General features: G+C 32.7%; 1 protein-coding gene and 1 pseudogene across 1 annotated transcript; both read left to right on the top strand.

Annotated features, from left to right (window-relative positions):
• LOC18598874 lies at positions 3871–5477 on the top strand (annotated as a pseudogene).
• LOC18598875 (chalcone synthase) lies at positions 23579–25355 on the top strand. Its single transcript, XM_007028593.2, has 2 exons — positions 23579–23818; positions 24089–25355. Exons 1-2 carry the CDS (start codon positions 23641–23643, stop codon positions 25093–25095), a joined length of 1185 nt encoding a protein of 394 aa, XP_007028655.2. The 5' UTR covers positions 23579–23640; the 3' UTR covers positions 25096–25355.

Below are 26144 nucleotides of genomic sequence, written 5' to 3'. Positions count from 1 at the left end.
TCTCATCATTAAAGTTCTACCCTTATCTATCGATCATAGCTCCCTTGCACACTTACCTATACATTCCTGGGTTACCTACAAGCCACTCATGGCCATCCAACTTTTGCCCTCTTATAGTAAGTCAAACTAATATATTCTCTTATTCTTTTCCATATGCTTCCTTAATAAAGTTTCACTCTTTCATACGAATATAACATCATTCTTCCTTAACCAATTTACAAATTGTACTTAAAATTGCAAGACTTAAAACTAGATTCTCTTTAAGTACTTTTCAATATTAATACTAATATCACTCTCAGTTTATAGCTTCCTTTTTATAATCACATAACTTAGTGCTTGCTTTTATAAGATCCACAGCAAAACTTCTCTTGAGTATTTTCTTAGGGATATCTATCTTAAACTTATGTCTCACAACATGTGATCACTTAACCCGTAACTTAGCCATTTATATGGCATTCTTTTCGAGGCCCACTCCAAGGTATTGTTATATCTGTATCGATCCCCTTGGCTTCCCTGCCCTATAGGATCGCATACACCAAATATCGAACTCCAGACCTTTTACTTCCCCCGAAGGGAACGCCTTTAACCATTTCAGCTTTAACTCATTCATATCAATACCTTCCTAAACCTTTAAACTCCAATTACCAAAACTTAGAATCAAGTTCAATGACCTTAGGTCAACTCGTGAATTCAACTTCACATCTGTCTCATTTTATTCATGAGTCTTAGACATGAAGTGTTCTTACCACCGCGGCACTGTGGCTATTGGAGTTTACTTTATCAATGTTATTCATCTATATTTAAGGTTACTACACTAATCATTCTCAACTGTTTGGTTTCCCTTCAAGCTTACGTCACAATTTTCATAACCATTTATATCCTCTTGTGCTTATCACGTATAATAAGTAAAATAGATATTTTCAAATTCATCTCATCCTATTCAATCTAACCTGACTTAACCTAACTCGGGGCCACGCAGTGTTAATATGCATTTCTTAAAACAATTTTAAAATCGAAAACTTTAAAATCCAAAGTTTTAAAATCAAAATCTTTGATCTTTAAACCTGGCTCTGATACCACTTAAATTGTCACGACCCGGAACTCCCATCGGGCCCGTGACAATCGTCGCAACGTCTCGATAGGCACTCATTACCCCGAATGCCGATTGAAACCTCGCAAGGCTTAGCATCAGCTTCCGCATCTCCTCGGTGAGCGACAATTATTAAATCTCACATTTCACAAAAATCATAAGTCATTTCCAAATCAAAACAATAAAATATTATTTTTTTAGCTCACAGGGGCACCTTCGTAATTTTTCTTCAAAAATATTGAAACCCGTCAAAAACATGGTGTAAAAGATAAATATGTTCATACATACTTTAAATCAGATAATTGAAGTATAAAATTACTTTTACAGTGACACGTGGGCCCCCAACTGACCAAGAAAGTGTAGGGCTACGAACCCTTACTTTTTAGGATGCAACTTCGAGATTAATTCTCGTCTTAATCAACTATCAACAAACTGTCATGAGCCTGAAAAATGGATAGGAAGAGGGGTGAAATTATGATTACATAATCCTAGTGAGTAAACAAACACCATCTAAACTATCTAAATGCGAGTAAATGGAGACGAATTAAAATATTCTTTTCCAATATATGTTTCATAACATGAATATTCAGTTTACTCAATTAATCAATATGGCTTATATATCTCACAAAACTTGGCTCCTGCCAAAATCATTCTCGCGGATACCTTCGTCAAGGTATCCCACTGAGACCACCAAGGTTGTTAAAAATTCATATTTCCCATAAAACACATTTTTCGTTGAACATCACAACTGTTCCTTGGCGTTGGCTGAGTCTCACTCTTATGTGGTGGTTAACATGAAGTGCACTCAAAAAGCCCACCTCAGGAGATACCCTACGCGTCTCTACGACCGAGGTGAGAATATAAAGGAGTTTATCGTGCCCCTCTAATAGGCTGATCCACGGAACCCTCCACCACTGCAGTAGCTAATCTTTAATCCACCAATTGATCAAATCTCAATGGCATAGAATGGCAATTACATTGCTAACAAATTTATCAAGGCAAAACAGACAGTCATATTTTTCAACACAAGTATAAATTCAGCCAATCATGCCAATTTATCACAAGCCATCTAATTCAAATCATAATTTTACAACACAAGTAGGCAGTCTCCAATTACTCTATTTTCAAAATCAGTATTCGATTTTTCAGAAAATTTATAAAATCATTTTATAAAATCATAATTTCTCCTAAAACATAGCAATTTACCATTTAAACCCATTTTCCATAAAATCACACAATTGTATAAAACTACTCTAGATAGTTAAGACGATAATAAGTTCACTCACAATATTAAGAGCAGAAATACTCCTATTTTCAGTTCACGGGTATAGTCCTTTACCCGTATCTAATGGCTCACCACCTAACCATAATCCATAACACATATTCCAATTAAATTGTGTCTAACAGTCATAAGCTATTTCAGGCTCGATATATATGCATGATATGAAATGAAAAATGCACGGGTAGCCATCTATACCCGGTATTGGCCTAAGTCGATTTTTCATCCGATAAATTGGCCAATGCGTCCAATTTCACTCCAACTTGCTTCATTTTTTTTTCAATCCCTCAATTCACCAAGCACAACTAATTAACATACAATTAGGTAAAATTTATCTTCACTTTTCTTCTTGGAACTTTCGGCCAACAATGGTACACTAACTCCGTGATTTTTCCTACTTAATTTTCTCTCCATAATTCATTAATTCCTACATCAAAAACTATTATTTCTTAATCAAATCACCAAGAATAACATCTCATTCTTCCTCATTATTCACTTAGAGAATTCGGCTATTGATGGGTTCCAAACCTTTGGTGGTTTTCTTCACTTGTTTTCATGCTACACATCATTAATCACCTAAAAACACTAACATACCTAAAAATCAAACCAATCCAAGATCATTCTCTCTCCATATCCATTTTGATCAGCCATGAATTCATCATGAAAACATGTAATTTAACCATGGAATTAAGGGAAAATGCATGGGTAAGGTAAATCACTAGTAAAATCAAAGAAATTTTACCTTTGCATGATCAAATCCTTGATTTCCAACACTTTCTCTTTGATTTTTCCCACCTAGGGTTTGTTCTTCTTTGGTTTCTCTTCTCTTCTGGTTTGGCTGATCACTATGGGAGAAATGGGCTTATTTTTTGTCTTTTTATAAAGAAATAATAAAATAATAAAAACATGACACATGACATTTCCTTATTGGTTCAAATTTTAAATATTTGACTTTTAATTCTTTAATTCTCTACCACACATTTCTCATGTTTATCCATTTGTATGATGAATAAAATCTCTTGGTCTTGACAAGTGTCGGGGGTGAAAATTTACCGATTTGCCCCCAGGGTGGCATAATTACTATTTCGCCTCTATACTCCAAATTATACCGAAATTAAAATTTTTCACTTTTAAATTTCAAATCATATTCCAATACTCAAATCATACTCCAATAAGTCAAATGGAGCCAAAAATCTTTTCTAAAAATTCCCCTTTTATCCCCAAGTGGCAAATGATCATTTTACCCCTAGATAGTGAAAATTTCGGTTTGACTTCAAATTGATCATCGAACTCCGAATTACCATTTTGAGTCATCCTTGAACTGTGAAACTCTTAATTTCACCTTAAAATTTCTATTTGAACTAGTTCGAGGCTTAATCGACTTAATGGTACTATTAGAGGCAATATCGTCTTTTAACGATTTCTCAAACTTCCTAAATATGCAAACATTCTATTGGGTATGTAAATGACGTCGTAATTATTTTATAGAATAGGGTTTGACATGGCTCGTCCTTGCATGGGGTAATTCATGCCTCCCCTATGCTGTGCAAAAACCTCTCTACCTACCCATCTCTTATATCCCTCAAGTTGACTTTCTTAATTATTATATTTAGAGTCGGCAAAAACCAGCATACAACACAATTGAAAAAAAAATTCAAACGTATATATAAATATATAGTTGATGATGAATTTTTTTAAAAATAAATTAACAGAGTTTAAACACATACACATATATATATATTAACATTATCGTAGTAATCAAAATTCATAATGCAATTAATCATTCAATTTTCACTTGTATTAAAAAAATTGTAGAAGGAAAAAAAATGCATTTTGCAATATTTTTTTAGTATAAATCATCACTACAGCTGTTAAGTATAAAGCTATGCAAGGATTATTAAGCATATCTGATTTCTACTAGCAAAATTCTTTAGTTATTACAATTTGATTTTCCTTATTGAGTAAATGTTGTTATATTTATGATGGTTATTTATAAACCAAACGGGTGAGAAATCAATGATAAGCAAACGCCACTTTGTCCTCACTGAAGAAATTATTAATAAGAATCCCAACATCAGCGCCTATAGCAGCCCATCTCTTGAGATAAGTCAACAAATTCTTGCCGCTCAAGTACCCAAACTTGCCATGGAAGCAGCATCAAAAGCGATCCAGGAGTGGGGGCAACCAAAATCTCAGATCACACACCTCATATTTTCTGCAGGTTCGGGTATGGAAATGCCTGGAGCAGATCATCGTCTTACAAAGCTACTTGGCCGACCATCTGTCAAGAGAGTGATGATGTACTTCCAAGGCTACTATGCTGGCGGTACCATCCTCCGAATGGCCAAGGACATCGCTGAAAGCAATGCTGGTGCACGAGTTATTGTCATCATCTCTGACATTACGCTTCCTACTTTTCGTGCACCCAATGAACATAACATACCTTCGCTCATTAGCAAAGCGATTATGGGTGATGGTGCAGCGGCTATGATTAGGGGTGCTGACCCTAATGTCTTGAAGGAAAGACCACTCTTCCAAATTGTTTCCGCAACGGAGAAAATTATTCCTGACTCGGTGGGTGCGATTAAAGGACATATGCATGAAGCAGGCCATGGTATTCACTTGACAAGGGATGTTCCAAAATTGATAGCTAATAACATTGACAAGTGCTTGGCGGAAGCATTAAGCCCAAGAAGCATCAATGATTGGAACTCATTCTTTTGGATAGTTCATCCATTAGGGAATGCAATTCTCGACCAGATTGAAATCAAACTTGGCCTGAAAAAGGATAAACTTTTAGAAACTTGACATGTACTTAAAGAATTTGGGAACGTGAGTTCTACAACCGTGTTCTTTATTCTGGATGAGACGAGAAGGAGGTCCATGGAGGTAGGAAAGGCCACCACGGGCGAAGGTCTACAGTGGGGTATTTTGTTTGGATTAGGGGCTAGTATCACAGTTGAAACAGTTGTGCTGCGGAGCTACCCCACAAATATACAACTAATTCAAGGGAAGGAATAAGGTGTGCTATGATATGGTGGTAAGCACTTAGCCTTTCTATTAGGTGTTCCATGGTAACTAGTAACCTTTGCTTGATCGCTGTAATAAAAAAGTTTGAAATCTTTCAAGCTCATCATTTGTGGTTTTAAAAATAACATGTATTTGCATCATATATGAATTATAAGCCTCATACTTTACATTATAAATATTCTTTTCAACTCCTGTCATCATTTTCACTAATGATACAGCTGACAGAAAGTCATCTGATAAACTTTAAAAAATCTTATCGGTTCACATGGACTGGTGAACTGGAAATAGCACATTAATTTAATTAATTTGCAAGTAGCACAAGCCAAAGTGTGAAACGCTAAAAAAATAATAATTAAAATTTTATTTGATTGTTAATTTTGATAATTGGTTTAGGTTATTTATTTTTTAAAAAAGTTTTTTTAAAAAAATTAATTAAAAATAAATAAATGACTAAAATACAGTAATGTAATTAAAAAAAAAAGAATAGCTCATTCCATTATAACGATCATTCCATTATAACGAGTAAAAACATCCTCACAAATCTGTCAAAATGGAAAAAGAGGAACGGTGGAGTATTGGTTCTCGCTTTCTAAAGAATTTTCCAGCCAAACTGTTGTACCACTTTAAATTAACTGGGCTCTTCAAGTAGGATGGATATTCCCAATGGAAGCTAGACACATCCTTGCACATCAGATGGCATCCCAAATGTTAAGCCCCGTTGCCTAAACTACAGCCAATAAGCCAAATGCAAAACATGTTCAACAGAGCAGTCATAACCGTGTGCCAGGCTTGCATTCTGATCTACAACTTTGGGCTTAGAGAATAACCTTGGCTTACGATAAAAATTACGAATTCAGAAATGCTTCCCAAATAGCAAAGCCTTTTGCCTTCACTCTATTTCTTATAGTTTAAACAAAGCATTCACCTTTCTAACTCAAAGGAGTTGCAGCCACATCCTGGGAAAAGAATGACAAAGCGGGAACCTGTACAACCCCACTCCACGCATATCCTAAGCAATGCCCGATAAATGAAGCAAGCCTCAAAACAAAATATATGGGAGTGGTGATACTAAGCTGAGTTTTTCACAGGTATCATGCTCCAATTCAAACAGTCTCAAGCACTTTTGTAGCATTCTCCTCATCTATCTAATATAATTGTTCTATATAACAAAGTAAAAGCATGGACTGTATATTCTCTTATAAATTAGTATAATTACAATTTTAATCATTCAAAAAATTATTATTTTCATTTATAACCAAATGCACTATCTACCTTTTACTTTCCAAAGTAAAAAATAAATAATAAAAGTAGCGATGAAAATGAAAATGGGATTGAATATTTTCCAATTAGTCCGCAATCATTTGCAATTTGCATCATTTTGTTTGGGAAGAAACAGAATTATCATGGATGTTTACATTACTTTCTTTTCAATTAATTTTATATCAATTTTTTGGTTAAATTATGCAATTGATCATTGTAGTCTACAAAAATGTATAAATTAAGTTCCTGTATAATAATTTGTGTAAATCGAATCCTTATACTTTATCAATGTGTTAATCTCAATACTTAACTCTAATACCGTTAAATTTAACCTTAAGTATGTTGATGTGGTGTTTTAACTAAATTAATGTGACACTTCTAGTTGACATGATATTGACTATGTATTAATGTGACATAACATCATAATCGTTGACATTTATGTTAATGTGACAGTTACTAACATGATAAAAATATTTACATGACAAATGTTGACGTGACAAAAAAAAATTAACAAAAACACTTTAATCCTAAATTGAATGAGATTAACATAAAAATTAAGAGAGAAAGAACAAAAGAAAAAGAAAACAATCCAAGAGGGAGAATCAAGAGAGGGATAGTAATGTTTGCTTTTGAATATGAGATTGAAGACAAGGAAAGCAATGTGTTTTAAGGGTTAATGGGTTTTATTTTTGAAGATTCAACTTGTTTTGAATCAGCATTTTTTGATTGAAGATTAGACTGGTAAATAAAAAGATTTTGTTACAATCTCATTTAATTTGTTTTTTTTTTTTGGCAAAATATTGCATTTTAAGGTTAATGGGTTCTCTTTTTACAAGAAAAAGATTGAATATTTGAAAGAGGAGGGAACGAAATAAAGGGGAAAGAATCAAGAGGGACAAATTGAATTTTCAACAGGTTAGTCCAAGAAATATGGTGCAATTTGACTTATTCGGTACAAAAAATTGATATTTGTGACCACTTTGAGGTCTATTTTGTCTGTCACTAGTATTTTTTTTATTTAGGGTTTACTATCTTTGTTTATTGCTTTTCGGTGTTTTTTTTTTATAACTTGTTATTTTTTGGTTGAAACCATAATTGTCTATTATTTACTGTTTATAAACTCAATTTGATGTTAAGTAAAGGCAAAACTCAATTTGATGTCCAATGCCAATAAAATACCATAAACAAATTTTACTATTATAAAACCAGTATAGATTCTCGAAAGAGTTCTTTTTTTAAATGGACCCTACGCATAACTTGTTTTTAACAATAGGCCTCCTTATAATTTTAACTGTTTTAACCAAAAGAATTAAAATTTGGACAAAATTACCCTTAATGAAATCGACCCTCCGCGTCTCAACCCGAAACTTATTAACGGGTCAAGTATGTTTAGGTCTACGCCTCAAACTAACTCATATTTTTTGAACTTTCCTCACTAGACTATTCATATCTGGAGTATTTCTTATCAGAAAAAAAAAACGCTTAAGCATTTTGAGTATTTTGGAGTAGTTTTTTATACATGAAGAAAACTTGTGAGTGTTTTGAGCATTTTTAAGCATTTTGAAGTGATTTTTGATATATGAAGAAAAATTTTTGAACATTTTGAGCATTCATATTCGTTAATTATGTTGTTCAATAGAATATCGTGTATCGTTTGAAGTTGTTGATCTTGTTAAATGGAATTCAATAGTTTTGATGATTTTTGAGAATTACATGACTAGTTTTTAAGCATTGGGTGATTGACTTTGGACATTGCGTGACTAGTTTTTGATAAGGCATTACGTGACTAGTTTCTGATAAGGCATTGCGTGATTGACTTTGGGCATTGCGTGATTGACTTTGGGCATTGCGTGACTTGTTTTTGATAAGGCATTGCGTGACTAGTTAATAGGCATTGCGTAACTAGTTTTTGATAAGGCATTGTGCGACTAGTTTCTGATAAAGCATTGTGCGACTAGTTTCTGATAAAGCATTGTGTGACTAGTTTATAGGCATTGCGTGACTTGCTAGTAAGGCATTGCGTGACTTGTTAGTAAGGCATTGCGTGACTAGTTAGTAAAGCATTGCGTGACTAGTTAGTAAAGCATTGCGTGACTAGTTAGTAAAGCATTATGTGACTTAGGCATTACTTAAAAATCAATCACGCAATGCTTAAAAATCAGTCACGCAATGCCTAAAACCAATCACGTAATGCCTAAAAATCAGTCACGCAGTGATTAAGTCACGAAATGCCTAAAAACCAATCTCGTAATACTTAAAAACCAATCTAATCAATTTCAATTCCTTAACTTTGAGATTCTATGAATAAACCAATAAACTCAAGAATCTAAAACACGTACTTTTTTTTTTGTTAAGTCATGAAATTGTGCATTTCATAAAAGATAGGTTACAAAACTCTATAACCCTTAAAAGCAAGACAAAATAAATCCCTATCGGGAGGGCCTTGCTCACTCCCCTTATGCAAAAACAAAATATACTCCTTTTACAAAATATTTCTTGAACAATTTCAATTCAAAATCCCATAAAAAAAATTAAAATTCCTAGCAAACATGCTTAACAATCATCCCAATTCCAGACACAACAAAACCGTGAACCACTATAAAACCCATCAAACATACTTCAGCTATTTCTTTTCCCTGAACCCATCATCTTAACCAATCTGATCCAACTCATCAACACAAGCATCTCCATCGCAGCACATGTTTCGAAACAAGTCATCACCATAAAGCATCCAATTACCAAATTCATCATGCTGCCTGCAATCATCATAGAATAGTAAAATTGTTGTTCATCGTCCTTGAGAACCCCAAGATCCACTATCTAAAAAAATAAAACAAAATAAGAAAGAACTAGATGTCATCTCCGAATGGTGAGATAGACATTATTTGATCAGAGAGAGAAATCAAGATTTAATTTTAAATTTTTGTCTGGATGGCGGGATAGAGAAAACTGAAACCATTTTAACTTGTCTTAAATTGTTTAAAGGGTATTGTTGTCAAGTCATGCCAAAAATTGACTAAAAATAATTAAAATTATAAAAAAATGATATTTTTTAATTGAGCTTATGAGGAAGGTTATTTCTCACAATTTTCTCTTCTCGAAAGCTATTTATACCTCTCGTAGTGAATCACCTCTGAAACTCAAGTTAGTTAAATTAGAACCACTTGTTTGACATATTGTGACCGATCTGTTATGTTATAAAAAGAAAAACCATTAGGAAGCTACTGTTTAGAGTTGCCAAATCCTAACAACTGATCAAAGACACTACAAAAAATTTGGCTATTTCCAACGAAAATTTTTGTTGGAAATAGGCCTTTTTCCGTTGGAAATTCCGTCGGTATAAGTCTTGTGGATTATAGTTTCCGTTGGAAATCCGTTGAAAATTTGAATTTTTGCCATTTTTTTAAGAAATCCGATGGAAATTTCCAACAGATTTCCAATGAAAATTCCGTTGGAAAGAAGGATTTCCAACGAAAAATTCGGTTGGCATTTCCAACTGAAATTTTCGTTGGAAATATGCTTTCCAACGGAATTTTTCGTTGGTAATAGTTTGACCTATTATTTTTATAATAAATTTTCTGAAAAAATTACCATTTTTGTTTCCGATACTAAATTTAACTCTGCATTCAACTTTAAAATATATTAAATAAAAACACATTACAAAATTGAGATTCAAGTCCTAACATCTAATTATAAATTATCCTTAACACACAATATATAATATAGTTTGATACATATGAATATTAAACATAACATCCTTAAAATTTATCCAGTGTTTGCTCTAAAAATTATACATCATGTAAGGGAATTTTTTTTCTTACTTGTCAAGTTTTGAAGGTCCCGCATCGCCAAGGGTTGAACGCGCATTACTCATGAACATGGTTTCCATACGTGCCATAAATTCACTCATGCCTTCTGCCATCACATTTCTCATTTCTTCACGTATTTTCTCACGTATTTGCTCACGTATCTTATTCAAATTTTGTGCAAGATTTTTCACTTTTTTTTCCAATGCATTTGCGAGACTGTTAAAGTTTAAGTTGAGAGGGCCACACGTAGACTCAGATGTTGCTATATTGGATTGTGTTCCAGTTAGTAAAGCTGTCGTAGGGACACGAGTGCCAAACCCATACACATGAGTGCGTGTAGTCTCCTTCCCTCCAATTGCTTCAGTCCAAGCATGTGCATCGAATTCTGGCTGAGAAGATGACTCATCGCCATACTTCTGCGATAGTACAGAATTATACATTTCCTACATAAAAACCATCATTAATGATTAATATTGAAGTAGAACATCAACTTAGAAGAAATAGTCAAAATTAATGAATTTTTACTTACACTCGTAGACTTGGACTTGTTATCAATAAAATCACCATGACCCCCTAAGCGTTTATGAGTACGGTTGAAAACTTCCAAGAAGGTAACATCTCATTTCAGCTCAATTGCCTGAATTTATTAACAATTGTATTTAGTCAATCATAATCGATATATATATATATATATATATATATATATATATATATACATATATATATATATTATTCTACATATCTATAACATGTATAGCAAAACCGAAATCCAATATATATGTAAACAATTTAAATGAAATTCATGGGAAAACATACATATTAATTCTGAGTAACATTAATTCTAAGTAACATTAATTCATACCATCCTTTTTGCATGAACCACAAATGGAATTGAACCGCCAGTGTGCTTTGGAATGCTTTCTTCTTTTGGCATTAAACGATTTTGCCTTGCTTTTCACGATTTGTTTTGCCACTCTTTTGTACCCCATACTGTATTGATCAAGGTGTCCCATATTTCATTTGTGATCCATTCCCTCGACATGCCTCTGCATTCTATAATGTTGTTAGTTTTAGCTTTAATCATTACTCTATGCCTTTCTTCTGAAAGCATGTCTCTTAATCGATCGGAACAAATTTTTTCCCATATGCGTCGAACTATAACATCTTTATTTGCAGACCAAACACACTTTTCCTACAATATAATGTAATACAATAATTAACAAAGTTATACAAATTAATGGAAAAGTGTACGCTTAATAAATAAATAACAAACATAATACCTGAAATTTTTTAAACATTAACTTTTTCATATCATTAAGGACTTTCCTCCATGTCGACCGTGGACTATGAAAGTGATTTTTGATGATCCTTGTTATTGTAGATGTGACCCCTCTCTCGAAAAAAGTGCTTGTAAAATATTTCAAATAATTGTATATATTAAAATTAAAAAAAATTATAAATTGAGTTGAAAAATATAACAAGTTTAACAAGATAACATACCTATCCCCAATAGAAGTTATACGCAGTCTGTCCGATGGATCTACAGGAGTCTGTAGTCCTACACTGGGTCCTCTACCTCTTGATCTTAACGATTTCTCATTTGTATTTCCACTAAGATCAATAGATGGGGATCTTGTAATATCATGTGTAGATGTCTCATTTTTTACTTGCTCTGCAAATGCATCGTACAAAGACTGTGTCTCAAATGGCGCATCAGTATTCTACTGCTGCACCTGTTGTGGAATGGATATATCATCACACGCTTGGGAACTTGTAAGCACAACCATACTCCCCTTCGCATATGAAGACCTAAGTCTCAATTTTGATTGCTTCCCTTTAACCATCGTTCTTGCAATTTCCAACGTATTGTTAAAATCCCATTAGCAATTATTATTAATATGATTATTATTATAACAGAATAAAAAACATCAATTCACAACAATGACACATATAATTCTTAAAATTTAGAAGCAAAGCAGCAATTATATATTAACTAATTTCAACATTTAAATCTTGATTTTAACTCAAACGTTCTAATTTTACATCATGTCAAAGTACTTTAATATTATAAAATTTAAGTTCAACAATACCGTAAAAATAAAATATTAAACCAATATCCTATGTGGATACAATCATCATTCACTTCCTTATTAATCAAACTCATGTTCTGCATTATTATCACTATCATCATTATAAGTTTCACAATCGTCGTGCTCCACATGATCTTCATTTTCATTTTCATCTTCATCTTCGTATTCATCTTCATCTTCATCTTCATCATCATCTTCATTATCTTCTCCTTCCATGTCATCTTCTTCATCTTCATCTTTATCGATATCATCTTCTTCATCCTCAATCGATAGATTAACCTCTTCAAAATCACCACTCGCTAACTCTGTTAAATCAACTTCCTTTGATTGAGTACTAGTAATTGAATTGGACACATCTTCTTGGTATACTCCTTCATTCAAATCACTTTGATTTTCTCTATCACCACTAATAGGAATTTGAAATCTACTCCTAGCTTTTGTTTTAAATACTACCCACCAATCACGTCGATCTCTTATTCTTGATGGATAACTACTATAATAAACTTGGTGAGCTTGGGCAGCTAAAACAAATGGTTCATTACTGGCCAGTATTAAGTTGTAATTGACGTCAACAAGACCATGCAATCGATCTACCTTTATTCCTTTTTCAGTATCAAACCAATGACACTTGAATAGAACAACTCTATTCCCTATACCAAAATACTCCAACTCGATTATATCCACTAAGATGCCATAAAAGTCACGCTCATAATCATTGTAAAAACTTCCTTTTATGCAAACCCCACTATTCATTGTCTTACGATTTTAGCCGTAATCTAAGGTGTGAAACTTAAAACCATTTATAAAATATCCACTGTAACACCTTATCGTACGTCCGGGACCATAAGAGATTTCAATTAAATGTTGGTCTATTTCCTCATTATGCTTTGCAACCTACAAGGATAATTTACAAGAGAATAAAATAATAAATTACATAATAAAAAAGAAATGGATTAATTAAAAGTTCACTTCTATGTTAAGGAAACTTACATAATTTTTAAACCATTTAATGAATCTCGCATCACGTACTTTCTCCAATTCCTCTTCCGAAATTTCCACAACATCTCCCTTCACAATTTCATCAAATATCCTATCATAATATCCACAACTACGTGATTAACTTCAATCTTATTATAGGGTATTAACAAGTTAAAAAAGTAATAGTACTTACTTTATATATGGCAGCATCTCTTCACAATTCATTAAAACATATAACTCAGCAGCATAAAACTCATCCTCATCTAAAAATCGAGATTTATCACATGAACCAAAAGCTCGCCCTAGGTGAGTGAAAATTGAAAGACGACCCATAGAGTCCACCTCTCCCCCATCATCACTACGTGGCACTCGATTTACTCTTGTTCACACAGCAAGTTCAAAATACCATGAGCAGAATGAGGAAACTTCCTCGATAACATAAGCCTCACATATAGATCCTTCAACAGAGGCACAATTTTTTACTTTCTTCTTCAACTGTTGCAAAAACCTAACAACCACAATATTCATCAATCTTATGATGTACTTTTAACTCTTCAAAATAAATATATGAAAACAAATAACAATTATTTTACCTCTCAAATGGATACATCCATCGATATTGGACAGGTCCACCAACCTTGGCCTCATAAGGTAAATGAATCGACAAATGCTCCATCGAGTCAAAAAAACCCGGAGGAAATATGCTCTCTAGTTTGCATATAGTTTCACATATTTTTCCTTGCAACGTTTCCATATGATCAATAGGTATTTCAGTTGCACACAAATCCCTAAAAAATTGAGATATCTCAGTAATTGAATCCCAAATTGTTTGAGGTAGCATTTCACGGAATACAATTGGGAGCAATCGTTGCATAAAAACATGACAATCATGACTTTTCATCCCATAAAATTTTTCATCAATCTCATTAACACACCGAGAAATGTTCGACGCAAAACCATATGGTAATCTCAATTGTTTAACCCAAGCACAAACATTTGTTATTTCCTCCTTATTTAATGTGTAAGCAGCCTTGGGCTTGTACAGTTTTCCATTATTTTCCACCAATTCCAATTTTGGCCGCTTGCAATACACTTTTAAATCTTGTTGTGCCTTTATTTTGTCCTTTGTCCTTCCTTTAACATCCATCACTGTGTTAAGTATATTCTCAAAAAAATTATGTTCAATATGCATAACATCTAAATTGTGACGAATAAGAAGCGTATGTCAATAAGGTAGAGACCAAAATATACTCTTCTTCACCCAATTATGACAAATACCATATCCTAAACTCTTTCGCTCACCACATTTTGTTCCGAATGGGAGATGAGGAAGCTCATTCAAACGTGTCAATATTTCTGCGCCTGATAATCGAGGAAATGGTAAGTCATGTTCAACTCTTTTTTTAATAAATTTGTCTCTCTGCCTCCTAAAAGGATGATTAGCTGGCAAAAATTGCCAATGACAATCAAAGAAACAAGGTTTCCTACCATGTTCCAATATGAAAGATTTAGAATGTTCCATGCAATATGGACATGATAATCGTCCATGTGTACTCCACCCTAACAACATACCATAAGCAAGAAAATTATTAATTGTCCACAATAATGCTGCCCGCATATGAAAATTTTGTTTCCTATATGCATCATAGGTCACAATACCTTCTCTCCACAATAAAGTCAACTCATCAATCAAAGGCCTCAAGAAAACATCTATATTTTGACTTGGACTTTTCTTACCCGGGATAACCATGTTAAGAAATATATATTGTTGTTTCATACACATCCATGGGGGTAAATTATACACACAAAGCATTACCGGCCAAACAGAATAAGGCTTGGCAATCGATCCAAAAGGGTTGAAACTGTCAGCACATAACCCGAGTCTTACATTTCAAGGTTCCATTGCAAAGAATTCATGTGTGCAGTTGAAGTGTTGCCAAGCCTCACCATCAACAGGGTGTCTAAGGAGTCCATCATCACTGTGGTGTTGCGCATGCCACGTCATATGTTCAGCAGTTTTACATGACATATAAAGCCTTTGAAGCCTCGGTATAAGTGGCAAGTAACGCAAAATCTTGTAAGGAATTTTCTTATGCCTTCTCACACTTGAATTCCTTTATTTATATCGAGGATGTCAACCTACCTGACAATGCTCAAATGTAGCGAATCGCTCATAAAATAACATGCAATTGTTCTTACACGCATCAATTTTGATATATCCCAAACCAAGCTTTGCTACCTTCTTCTTCATCCTATAAAAGTCGATAGGTAAATTCTCATCAGACGGCAACATATTCTTTATTATCTCCAACAGTCGATCAAAACATGATTCACTCAAATTGTACTCAGCCTTAACATTTAAAAGTTGCGACACAGCTGAAAGCGTTGTGTGCTTTGTGCAACCTACCCACAAAGGTTCCTCTGCATTGCTTAACAAAGAGTAAAAGGAAGACACATTTGGATTGGGATCTTCTTCCACAAAGCTAGAGTCATTTTCAGAACCATGGTTGAAAGCAACTTCGAGACGCATAGCATCCCTAACCATTCTAGTATATGGATTTTCTATTTCATCTTCATATGTAGGTTCTCGAAAAGCAGCATCTCCCTCAAATCTAAAGGATGGTTCAACTCTAGATCTACTTCTTGATGATTGTCCAACATGATCTTCCCCATGTAAACTCCAAATTGTGTAAGCCCTAGTAAAACCACAGTTTAGGATGTGTTCTGTGACTTTATCTTTATCTAAGAACTTATTGTTACTACATCGTGTGCAAGGGCATCTAATTTTATTCTTCCACATAAATGTAGTCTTCGAACATGCGAAATTAATAAATTCAGTAACTCCATTTATAAATTCATCTGTAATGAATCCATTCTGTAATCGACAGTACATCCAGGAGCGATCTCCTGACATTTTATAATCCTAAGTATCATAGAATATCATTATTAAGACTAATTTGTATTGATGAAAACAAAACAATTTGTTAAACTCTACATTCCAATATGTATTATATTTATATATATGTGTATATATTCAAAATTACATATATTTTGCAAAGTATCCTTTATAGTATAAATTATTACATACATGAATTATCCGTTAAACCTAGGAAAATAGTTTATATTTATTAGGATAGCATCAGATTGAACAACATGAGTATTGTGGACGGGTCAAAATATATGTGCTATTATCCGTTGGAAAGGCTAGTATCATTTATATATAAAATTGAAGTTTAACAGGGGTGGTCAGTTCTCAAATACCAACATTTAATTGCTTGTGTGTTTATCTTACTCACCTCAGAAATTAGACCAAAACCCAATCTCGTTTTGAAGCAGACCAAACACAGGTTTGATGCTTCCAGACCTTAGCCTTTGACTGAAGTTAAAGCAATGAAACGTTTAGGCTTGTAACTGTAAATCAAATAATTAAAACACAATAACATCATTAAAAATACATAGGACGCATCAATTGATAAACAAATCTTGATAAACATCAAATAAACAAGATATAGAAAATTAACCCCTAAGGCTAGGAATGTCAACGGCTCATGTACCTTATAATTTTCCTAAACCCGAACCCTAACCTTGTAAAAACTCAACTACCCTAACCCTATTAACTACCCAAATAATTTTAAAATTAATACCCTAACCCTATTACATTTTTACTACCTTATAATTACTCTAACTCGTTTAAAAATCTGATTATATTAAAAAATTATTAAACTTTTCTTTATACAATTTCTCAATGTATACCCGAATCTGTATACATAAACAATAATATTTATCTACGTATTTCATTAAATTAACTACACATTAATTTTTCTTCCACCAAAAAATTTAAATTAAAATTTAAATAATCAAAAACAAATATTTTAAACTTAAAATTAAATAACTAAAAATAGATATATGGGGAACCAGACAACAACATTATCACCAAATTCACAAGTCTAAAAGTACTAATTGCAATCTGGGGTAATGAAAAACTCTCTCGTAAACTAAGGACAACATCGACATTGGCATGTAAAATTAATTCTTAGGGTATCAATTTTCAGAAACATACAACCATGGTTGAAACATCAAATCTTATTTGCATAACAATTATTAAGAATGAACCTAGTTTAACAAAATCCTATACCAAAATCTCAGTTGGGGAATAACAATGGCGTGGGGCTTGGGGCGACACAGAGGCAGCCAGCAGGGAATGGCTGTGGCTGGGCGACTGGGGAGAAAATTCAGATAAACCGATGAAGGAGTCGAGCGTGGCGTGGTAGGCCGGTAACTAGGGAAGAACAAAGGCGTGGAGCTTGAGGAGACACCCACGCAGTCGGCAGACCTTAGTTGTGGCTGGGCTGTTAGAGAGAAAAGGCAGATCAATTGATGAAAGACCCGAGCTTGGTGTGGTAGGCCGGCAGCTAGCTGTAAAGACCATATTTTTTATGTTAAAAAAATTAATAACAATAATACTTAACTAATAAAAAAAATAAAAAAAAATACTGTCAGGGCGCGGACGCCCTGCCAGTACCAATATCACCACTACAATGCCAAACGCACAAAATTCGCGTCTGGCAGAGTAGTGGAACGAAGCCTCGCAGAGACCACAACCCATCAAAATTCACAAGTGTAGCACAAGGGATCCGGGGGCCAAAAACTCAATTGTAAAAATTCCTAAGAATCCCTAGCAACCCAAAAACACACAAAGCCAAAATCAATTCCCTAGTCTAGCAGCCAGAAACCTCAATCCACAAACCAAATAATACCAAACAATACCAAAAAAAATCTGAATATGAAAAAATATATACATAGAGAAATAGAGCTTTGAGTGAAGGGATGCCAACCGTCGGTGGGAGTTTAGAGAGTTTGGGGTTTGTGCCGTCGATTTTAGAGAGAGTGTTGGGGCATCAGGCTTGCCGCCGGCAAAAGGAAGAAGCGAGAGAGAGAATATCTGGGTTGCTGTGCTGCTAGTTCTAGAGAGAGCTAGGGCGATTCGACCTTGTGTCACCGATTGGAAAAGGAAGAAGTGAGAGAGACAAGATCTGGGTTGCTGTGCCACTGATTCTAGAGAGAGCTGGGGCTTCGGGCTTGTGTTGCCGGTTGGAAAAGGAAGAAGCGAGAGCCTACCAGATCTGGGTTCCTGTGCCGTCGGTTTTAGAGATAGTTGAGGCTTCGGCCTTGTGTCGTCGGTTGAAAAAGGAAGGCCTTGAGAGAGAGAGCTGCGGGTCGGGGAAGAACAACCGGTGAAGGAGTTGGCGGAAGGAGGGAAGGAGTGGCACCCGAGTAGAAGAGAAGAAAAAAAGGAAACAGAGGGGTCGAGGGGCTGGGATGGGTTTTTAATTTTTATTCCTTTTTTAATTATTTTAACATAAAAGACTATTACATAAATATTTAACATTTGGATTAATGTGCTAAAAACACATTTTGCTATATAAATTTTATAAGTATTAAAATTATCATTTTCATAATATTAATATCAAATAAAAAATAAATATATATTAAAATGTTTATAGTGTATCTAAAAAATAGTAATTATGTTTTTTTAAATAAATCGAATTTATATAAAACATACTTATCAAAAGACCTTATAATTTAATTAGTAATCATAAATTTATTGATTATATGAATTAATTTGTCCTTACTTACTTGAAATTTAAAAAAATTGCTAAGTAAAAAAACTATTCTAATCTCACAACTTCTTTTTAAATTATTAAGTTTATATATTAAAAATTTATATAAACAAAAGTATATATATTATTTAGTAATTACTTTATAATACAATAGTAATTATATTTTTTGCAAAAAAACATAATATATAATATAAAATGTATGTGTTAAAAGACATTATAAGTTTTATATTATAAAGTATATGTATTATAAGTATTATAGTGTATATACAAAAGCCGTAATTATATTCTTTTTAAATTAACCTAATGTATATAAAGTATAGATATTAAAAGATCTTACAATTTAATTAATAATTATAATTTTATTAATTATATGAATTTGCTCTTAGTTACATGAAATTTTAAAAAAATAGTTCAGTTTCAAAACTATTTTAATCTCACAACTTCTTTTTAGATAGTTAACTTCATATATTGTAAATTTATATAAACAAAGGTATATATATTATTTAGTAACTCATTTATATAATAGTAATTACAAGTTATAGTAACATAATATATAATAGAAAGTGTATGTGTTAAAAGACATTACAAGTTATAGTAACTATAAAGTGTGTGTATATATATATATGTGCGATTTGGATCCTATTACATTAATCATCTAAACTTCAATTTACTATAACCTTACATAAATTATATCCTCACATATATATATGTAGACCCTTATTTAATATATCTCATATTATTTATCGATTTTTTTCTTAAATCATAATTGTTTATATATATATATACATCAAGACTAATTTCTATAGCTCTCGGTCAGAATTGCATGAGTACATAGATATAATAAAATGATATTTTTTAAGCACAAATATTAATAAGTTTATTATAAAACTTCAATCTTAATTTACATATATTAGCTAATTACAATTAAAACGTAAATAAAGTAATATATACTTTTTAATATGATTTTTATATCTTATCATGGTTTTTTATAAAATATAAAATTTTACATAGAAATTTTTTTCAATTTTGGAATAATATAACATTACCCTAATTTGGTTGTATTAATCAATATTGTATGATTCATTCAAGTTAAAAAAATTATACAAAATTACTCAAAGGAAAACATATTTAAACAGAGCCCAAAATTTTACTTCAATAACTATGTATTTGCTTAAAGAGATATCTAAATTTTTCTGAAAAAAAAATTTTAATTTTTAAAAAATGTTAATTATATAATTTTTTAACATTATTATTATTTCCAGCGGAATTTTCCAATGGAAAATTCCGTTGGAAGTTACAATTATCATTAACACTTTTATGCACTAAAAAGGCTATTTCCAACAGAATTTTTCAACGAAAATTCCGTTGGAAAGTTATATTTTTAATATATCATCGACTCTTTATATGTTCCAACGGATTTCCAACGAAAATTTCCGTTGGAAACTGTAAAAAGATTGTAAAATTTTTTTTAAAGTTTTATGTTCCATTGGAAATTTCAACGGAATTTTCCGTTGGAAATCTGTTGGAAACTGTAAAAAGATTGTAAAATTTTTTTTAAAGTTTTATTTTCCAACGGAATTTTCTGTTGGAAATTTTCAACGGAAAATTCCGTTGGAAACTGTAAATATTACACAATTTTTTTTTTAGTTTACAGTTCCGACAGATTTCTAATAAAAATTTTCGTTGAAAATCCGTTGAAAATATTGTACAAGTCAAATTTTCAACGGAAAATTCCGTTGAAAAATTTTCAGTATAAGTCTGTTGGAAATCCGTTGAAAATCCGTCGGAACAAGCAATTAAAAATTTTAACTATACTCCGTTAGAAATTCGCTGCAAATCCGTTGAAAATACAAGGATTTTTGTAGTGAGAGTTCATGAAAGAGTTGCTGTTTGGAATTTCTCGTGTGGATGTCTCCGCATACACATGAACGACATCCTCTCTACCTTGTGGTCATATGAAACATTGGCCTCTAGGATACTTTGCAATTTCAGCATCAATGGCATTAATTTCCATCCTCTCAGTGGTTCATTTAGTTGCCAATTTTTAAGTTAAAATGGCATTTTTTTGGGATGGTAGGCCTTTAAATTCGGCGCCCTTGGAGTAGGCCTATAGATATTTGGACTGCTCCGTCTCTGTATTTCTTGTATTTCTAGTAAATTCGTAAATTTAAAGACAAATTCATAAATGCAATCTCAGAATTCATGAATGTCTCTAACCCAGTGAATTATTACAGTGTATGTTAAATAACATTTTTCTTATACATGAGAAATTGTTAATGGTTATAATTGAGTGTATACATTAGAAAAAAAAAGACAATTAATCCTATGCTTTACCTTGCTATTAACATCTATATTAGCTTAGTTGCTATCCAAATTATACATAAAATAAAATATTCTTTCCAATCTCTTGCCATCTTTTCACCAATGATATAGTTGATAGAAAGCCTTCAGATAAACCTCGAAAAATCTTATTGGTTCTCATGGATGGATGAACTGAAAATAACACATTAATTTAATTGATTTGATTCACAAGCAGCACAAGCCAAAAGTGCTAAACGCTAAAAAAAATACTAAATTAAAATTTTATTTGGTTGTTAGTTTTGATACTTGGTTTTGGCTATTTATATTTATTTTTTAAAAAAACAAAAAACACAAGCATAATTAATTAAAAATAAATAAATGACTAAAATGCAGCAATAAATCTATATTGTTCTGTATATAATAAAGTAGAAGCATGGATTATGCTCTTATAAATTATTAGTATAATTATAATTTTAATCATTCAAAAAATTATTATTTGCATTTATAAACAAATGCACTATCTACCTTTCATTTTCGAAAGTAAAAAATAAATAAAAGTATTAAAAGCAGCGATGAAAACGAAAATGGGACTGAATATTTTCCAATTAGTCAGCAATCATTTGTAATTTGTATCATTTTGTTTGGGAAGAAACAGAATTATCAGGGAAGTTTACATTCCTTTCTTTTCAATTAATTTCATATCTTTTTTAAAAAACATATGATTCAGATTTAGATAATGACAGGTCTCTCTCACCACCCCATAAATTCTAGTTATTTCATTTTAGAAAACGAATATGTAACTTTAAAACCTCCAAGTTAAAATTTCAAATTCTAGCTACTAAAATATATTTTTTTATATATACTTACAGCCTCTAGATTTGGAATATCAAAATTTGATTTTACGACCAAAAAGAAAATTCCTATGCCACCCTGGGGTTTTGAATAAGAGCTTAGGTTTAGTATCTTGGAATAAAATTACATTAACTTGGATCCTGGCAACCTTTTAATACCAAAATGTCCATTAGCTTTTTCATTTTCTAAAAAAAAAAAAAAAAAAATAGAAGAAAAGGATTTTGAACCTACTTGCTATGAGGCCATAAACGATCAATTTAATTTTTTTTTTAAACTTGAAAGTGACTTTTAGGTACTATGTCAACATACTTGACGGCTGGTGAAATTTTTTTTTGACGAAACTATTAATGAAGTTATTAATTTTCTTTAATTACATTATTTATTAAAGTATAGTATACAGGACTGAAATTGATGAAATTATTTCCGATGGGCTAAAGTTAACATTTAACAGAGGGGATCCCCACAATTTTAATTACGTTACACATGGTAAATTCTTTTTGTTTAACTTTTTAGATTTCTGTACTTCTTACTTGTGTTTGATTATAGATAAGATGAAGTTGCAAATTTGATAAAAACCTTGGAGCTGTGGATGTTGAACTAATTGAATCAATTTCCAAGGAGCTTAGACTACGTCCTTGGTGCTTGGTGCCATTAATCTGTGAATGAGAGTTGTAATCATCTATTAATCAATTGTTTTTGTAGTTGGATGTTTTGGGTTGAAATGGTGGGATTTGGTAGGCTGCCTTTCAACTTCTGTCAGTCAATTTGCGTAACGATGAGATCATCGGGTGTATGACGAAGATCGACTATGATACTAAAACGTGTTGCTGAAATGAGAAACTCAGCAACCTTTTGCATGAAACTAATCAACTCCCAACAACTAAATATGATTCTAATTAAATACGTGTCTCTATATTTTGCTAGTTTCACCAACTTTTTCTATCATTTTTATACTATTTAGAGATATGCAGGAAAAAAAATCCTTTGGACTAAGATCGATGAGGAGAGAAACAGCTAATAATCATTAACTGAAGAAAGAAGAAGTAACCATTTGGCAAAGTTCCTTCCTCCAGTCTTTGTAGGTGTGTAGCCGGTAATGAGACAAATTAAGCATCTGAGATCATAACTAATTAATGTAAAAATGAATGCTCAACTCTTTGTTTCCCCACTGTTTCCTTTTTTAGACCTACAGATGAAGTTGATAGCCTAGCTTACAAGGAAATCCACATCTTCTGCAGCTATAGACTTGGTATATAAATCAGCCGTACACTATTTCTTTATTCATCACTTTCCAGGTTATAGTTCTTATATAGGAACCAGGTTGACAGCAATGGCTTTACCAGAGAATTTCGGAAGACAAAAGCAAGCTCAGAGTGCAGCAACAATCCTTTCCATTGGCACGGCAAATCCGGTGTTTTGTATTTCTCAGATTGATTACCCCGATTACTATTTTAGAGTTACCAAAAGTGAGCACATGACACAATTGAAAGGGAAATTCAAGCAAATATGTAAGTGTACTGCTTACTAATATGTAATCATAGATGATACATAGCATGGAAAATAATGGCTCATATATATATTCATCTATCTCATGGTCTAAGAAGTCTAACCATTTTGAGTAATTAGTGTTAAAGAAGAGACAATTATATAGTCAATTTGTCTTTTCCTGGTTTCTTAGTACAAATTTATCATCGACATATATACATATCTGAGTTCTCCTAGTTCGTCAGATTTAATTAGTTGTAACGGTTTGATGGTTATTGTAAGCGGTCCAACAGGTGAGAAGTCAATGATAAGGAAACGTCACTTTGTCCTTACTGAAGAAATTCTTAAGAAGAACGCCAGCATCAGCACCTACGACGACCCATCTCTCGACGCACGTCGAGAAATTGCTTTCGCTCAAGTTCCAAAGCTTGCCATGGAAGCAGCATCAAAAGCAATCCAAGAGTGGGGGCAACCAAAATCTCAAATCACGCACCTCATATTCTCCTCACTTTCAGGTATGGACATGCCTGGAGCAGATTACCATCTTACGAAGCTGCTTGGCCTACCATCATCCGTCAAGAGAATCATGTTGAATTTTCAACCCTGCTATGCGAGCGGTACCATCCTTCGGATGGCCAAGGACATCGCTGAAAACAATGCTGGAGCACGCATTCTTGTTGTCAGCACTGAGATCTCAATCGGTGCATTTCATGGACCCAATGAACATGACATAGCTTCGCTTATAGGTCAAGCAATCGTGGGTGATGGCGCGGCGGCAATGATCGTTGGTGCTGATCCTGATGTCTTAAACGAAAGACCATTGTTCCAAATCGTTTCGACAGCACAGAACATCATCCCTGGCTCAGGTGGTGCAATCGAAGGACATGTACGTGAAGCAGGGTACAGTATTCAATTGTCAAAGGATGTTCCAAAACTAATAGCCAATAACCTTGAGAGCTGCTTGTCGGAAGCATTAAGCCCGATTAGCATTAATGATTGGAACTCGTTCTTCTGGATAGTTCATCCAGGAGGGAGTGCAATTCTCGACCAGATCGAAATCAAACTTGGGCTGAAAAAGGAAAAACTCCTAGCAACTCGGCATGTGCTAAGCGAATTTGGGAACATGAGTGTTGCGTGCGTGTTATTTATCTTGGATGAGATGAGAAAGAAGTCCTTGGAGAAAGGAAAAGCCACAACAGGTGAAGGTCTAGAATGGGGGCTTTTAATTGGTTTTGGGTCTGGTATTACACTGGAGACAGTGGTGCTCCGCAGCTTCCCTATTACTATTACCCATCCGTGAACGGCTTCACATTTCCATGATTCTCCATAAACTAATTATCCATATGGTCATCAGTAAGTAAGGCGTGTCTTATGCTACCCAAATAAGCCCTGCTTGATCATTGCAATAAAAAGTTGAAATCTGTCAAATTGATCATCTGTGATCTTAAGTCGTTCAGAGTTTTAATTAAGAATTGCTTTGCTTGCATAGCTTCTGCATTTGATCGTTCCCTCACTATTTTTATCAAATAGTAATTGAACCAATTAAGCGGTGTTATCTCATATTTGTTAATTTTTTTTTAATTATATCCAAGAAAAGTTACCCCTCCTCACTTGTCCATTTGTTTTAAGATTGGATGCTTGTCATAATAATAAACCCCTAGGTTTATTATGGTACTCGTGGTTCTAGATTAATTCTAAATTAATGAGGACTTCTAAGTAAATTTAACTTCGGCCAATGTACATCCTTAGATTTGTAAATATTAATATTCTATTAATTTTATTGTTATTGTAGAACAGTCAATTATAGGTTATTTGGCTATTTTACTTTTTAACTAAAATTAAATTAAAATTTAATTTTAAAGAAGCCAAAGCCCAAATGATGGAGGAGTCTCCCGCGAATTTTTTATTTTTTTAGAGTTTTTCTCAAAAATTTTACTCATGTCATATATAGGTATGTGTAGATATAAGAAAAACCAAACCAGATCAATTATCTATCTAAACCAAATACAATTTGAATAAAATGATTCGGTCTAATTGATTCAAAATGTTTGATTCAATTGGTTTTTTTGTCGGTTTTCGGTTTTAAAATTTTTAAACCAATCCACCCAAAAAATAAACTAATTTTTATATATTTTTTATATATTAACATATATAATATTTTTACATATATTAAGAAGAATTGATAGTAAACTTAATTAATAATATACTTAAAATATATTAGTTTATTATATGTACGTATACAAATCCTAATCATAGCAATTTAATATTAATTCTACATATTTATTTATTTATAAATCTGTATTATTATGAAATACATGTTATATATTTTAAATGATATAACTTATGTGT

This window comes from Theobroma cacao, chromosome 5 (assembly GCF_000208745.1).
Source record: "Theobroma cacao cultivar B97-61/B2 chromosome 5, Criollo_cocoa_genome_V2, whole genome shotgun sequence".
Classification (NCBI taxonomy): domain Eukaryota; kingdom Viridiplantae; phylum Streptophyta; class Magnoliopsida; order Malvales; family Malvaceae; genus Theobroma; species Theobroma cacao.
This window is presented reverse-complemented; position numbering and strand designations above follow the sequence as displayed.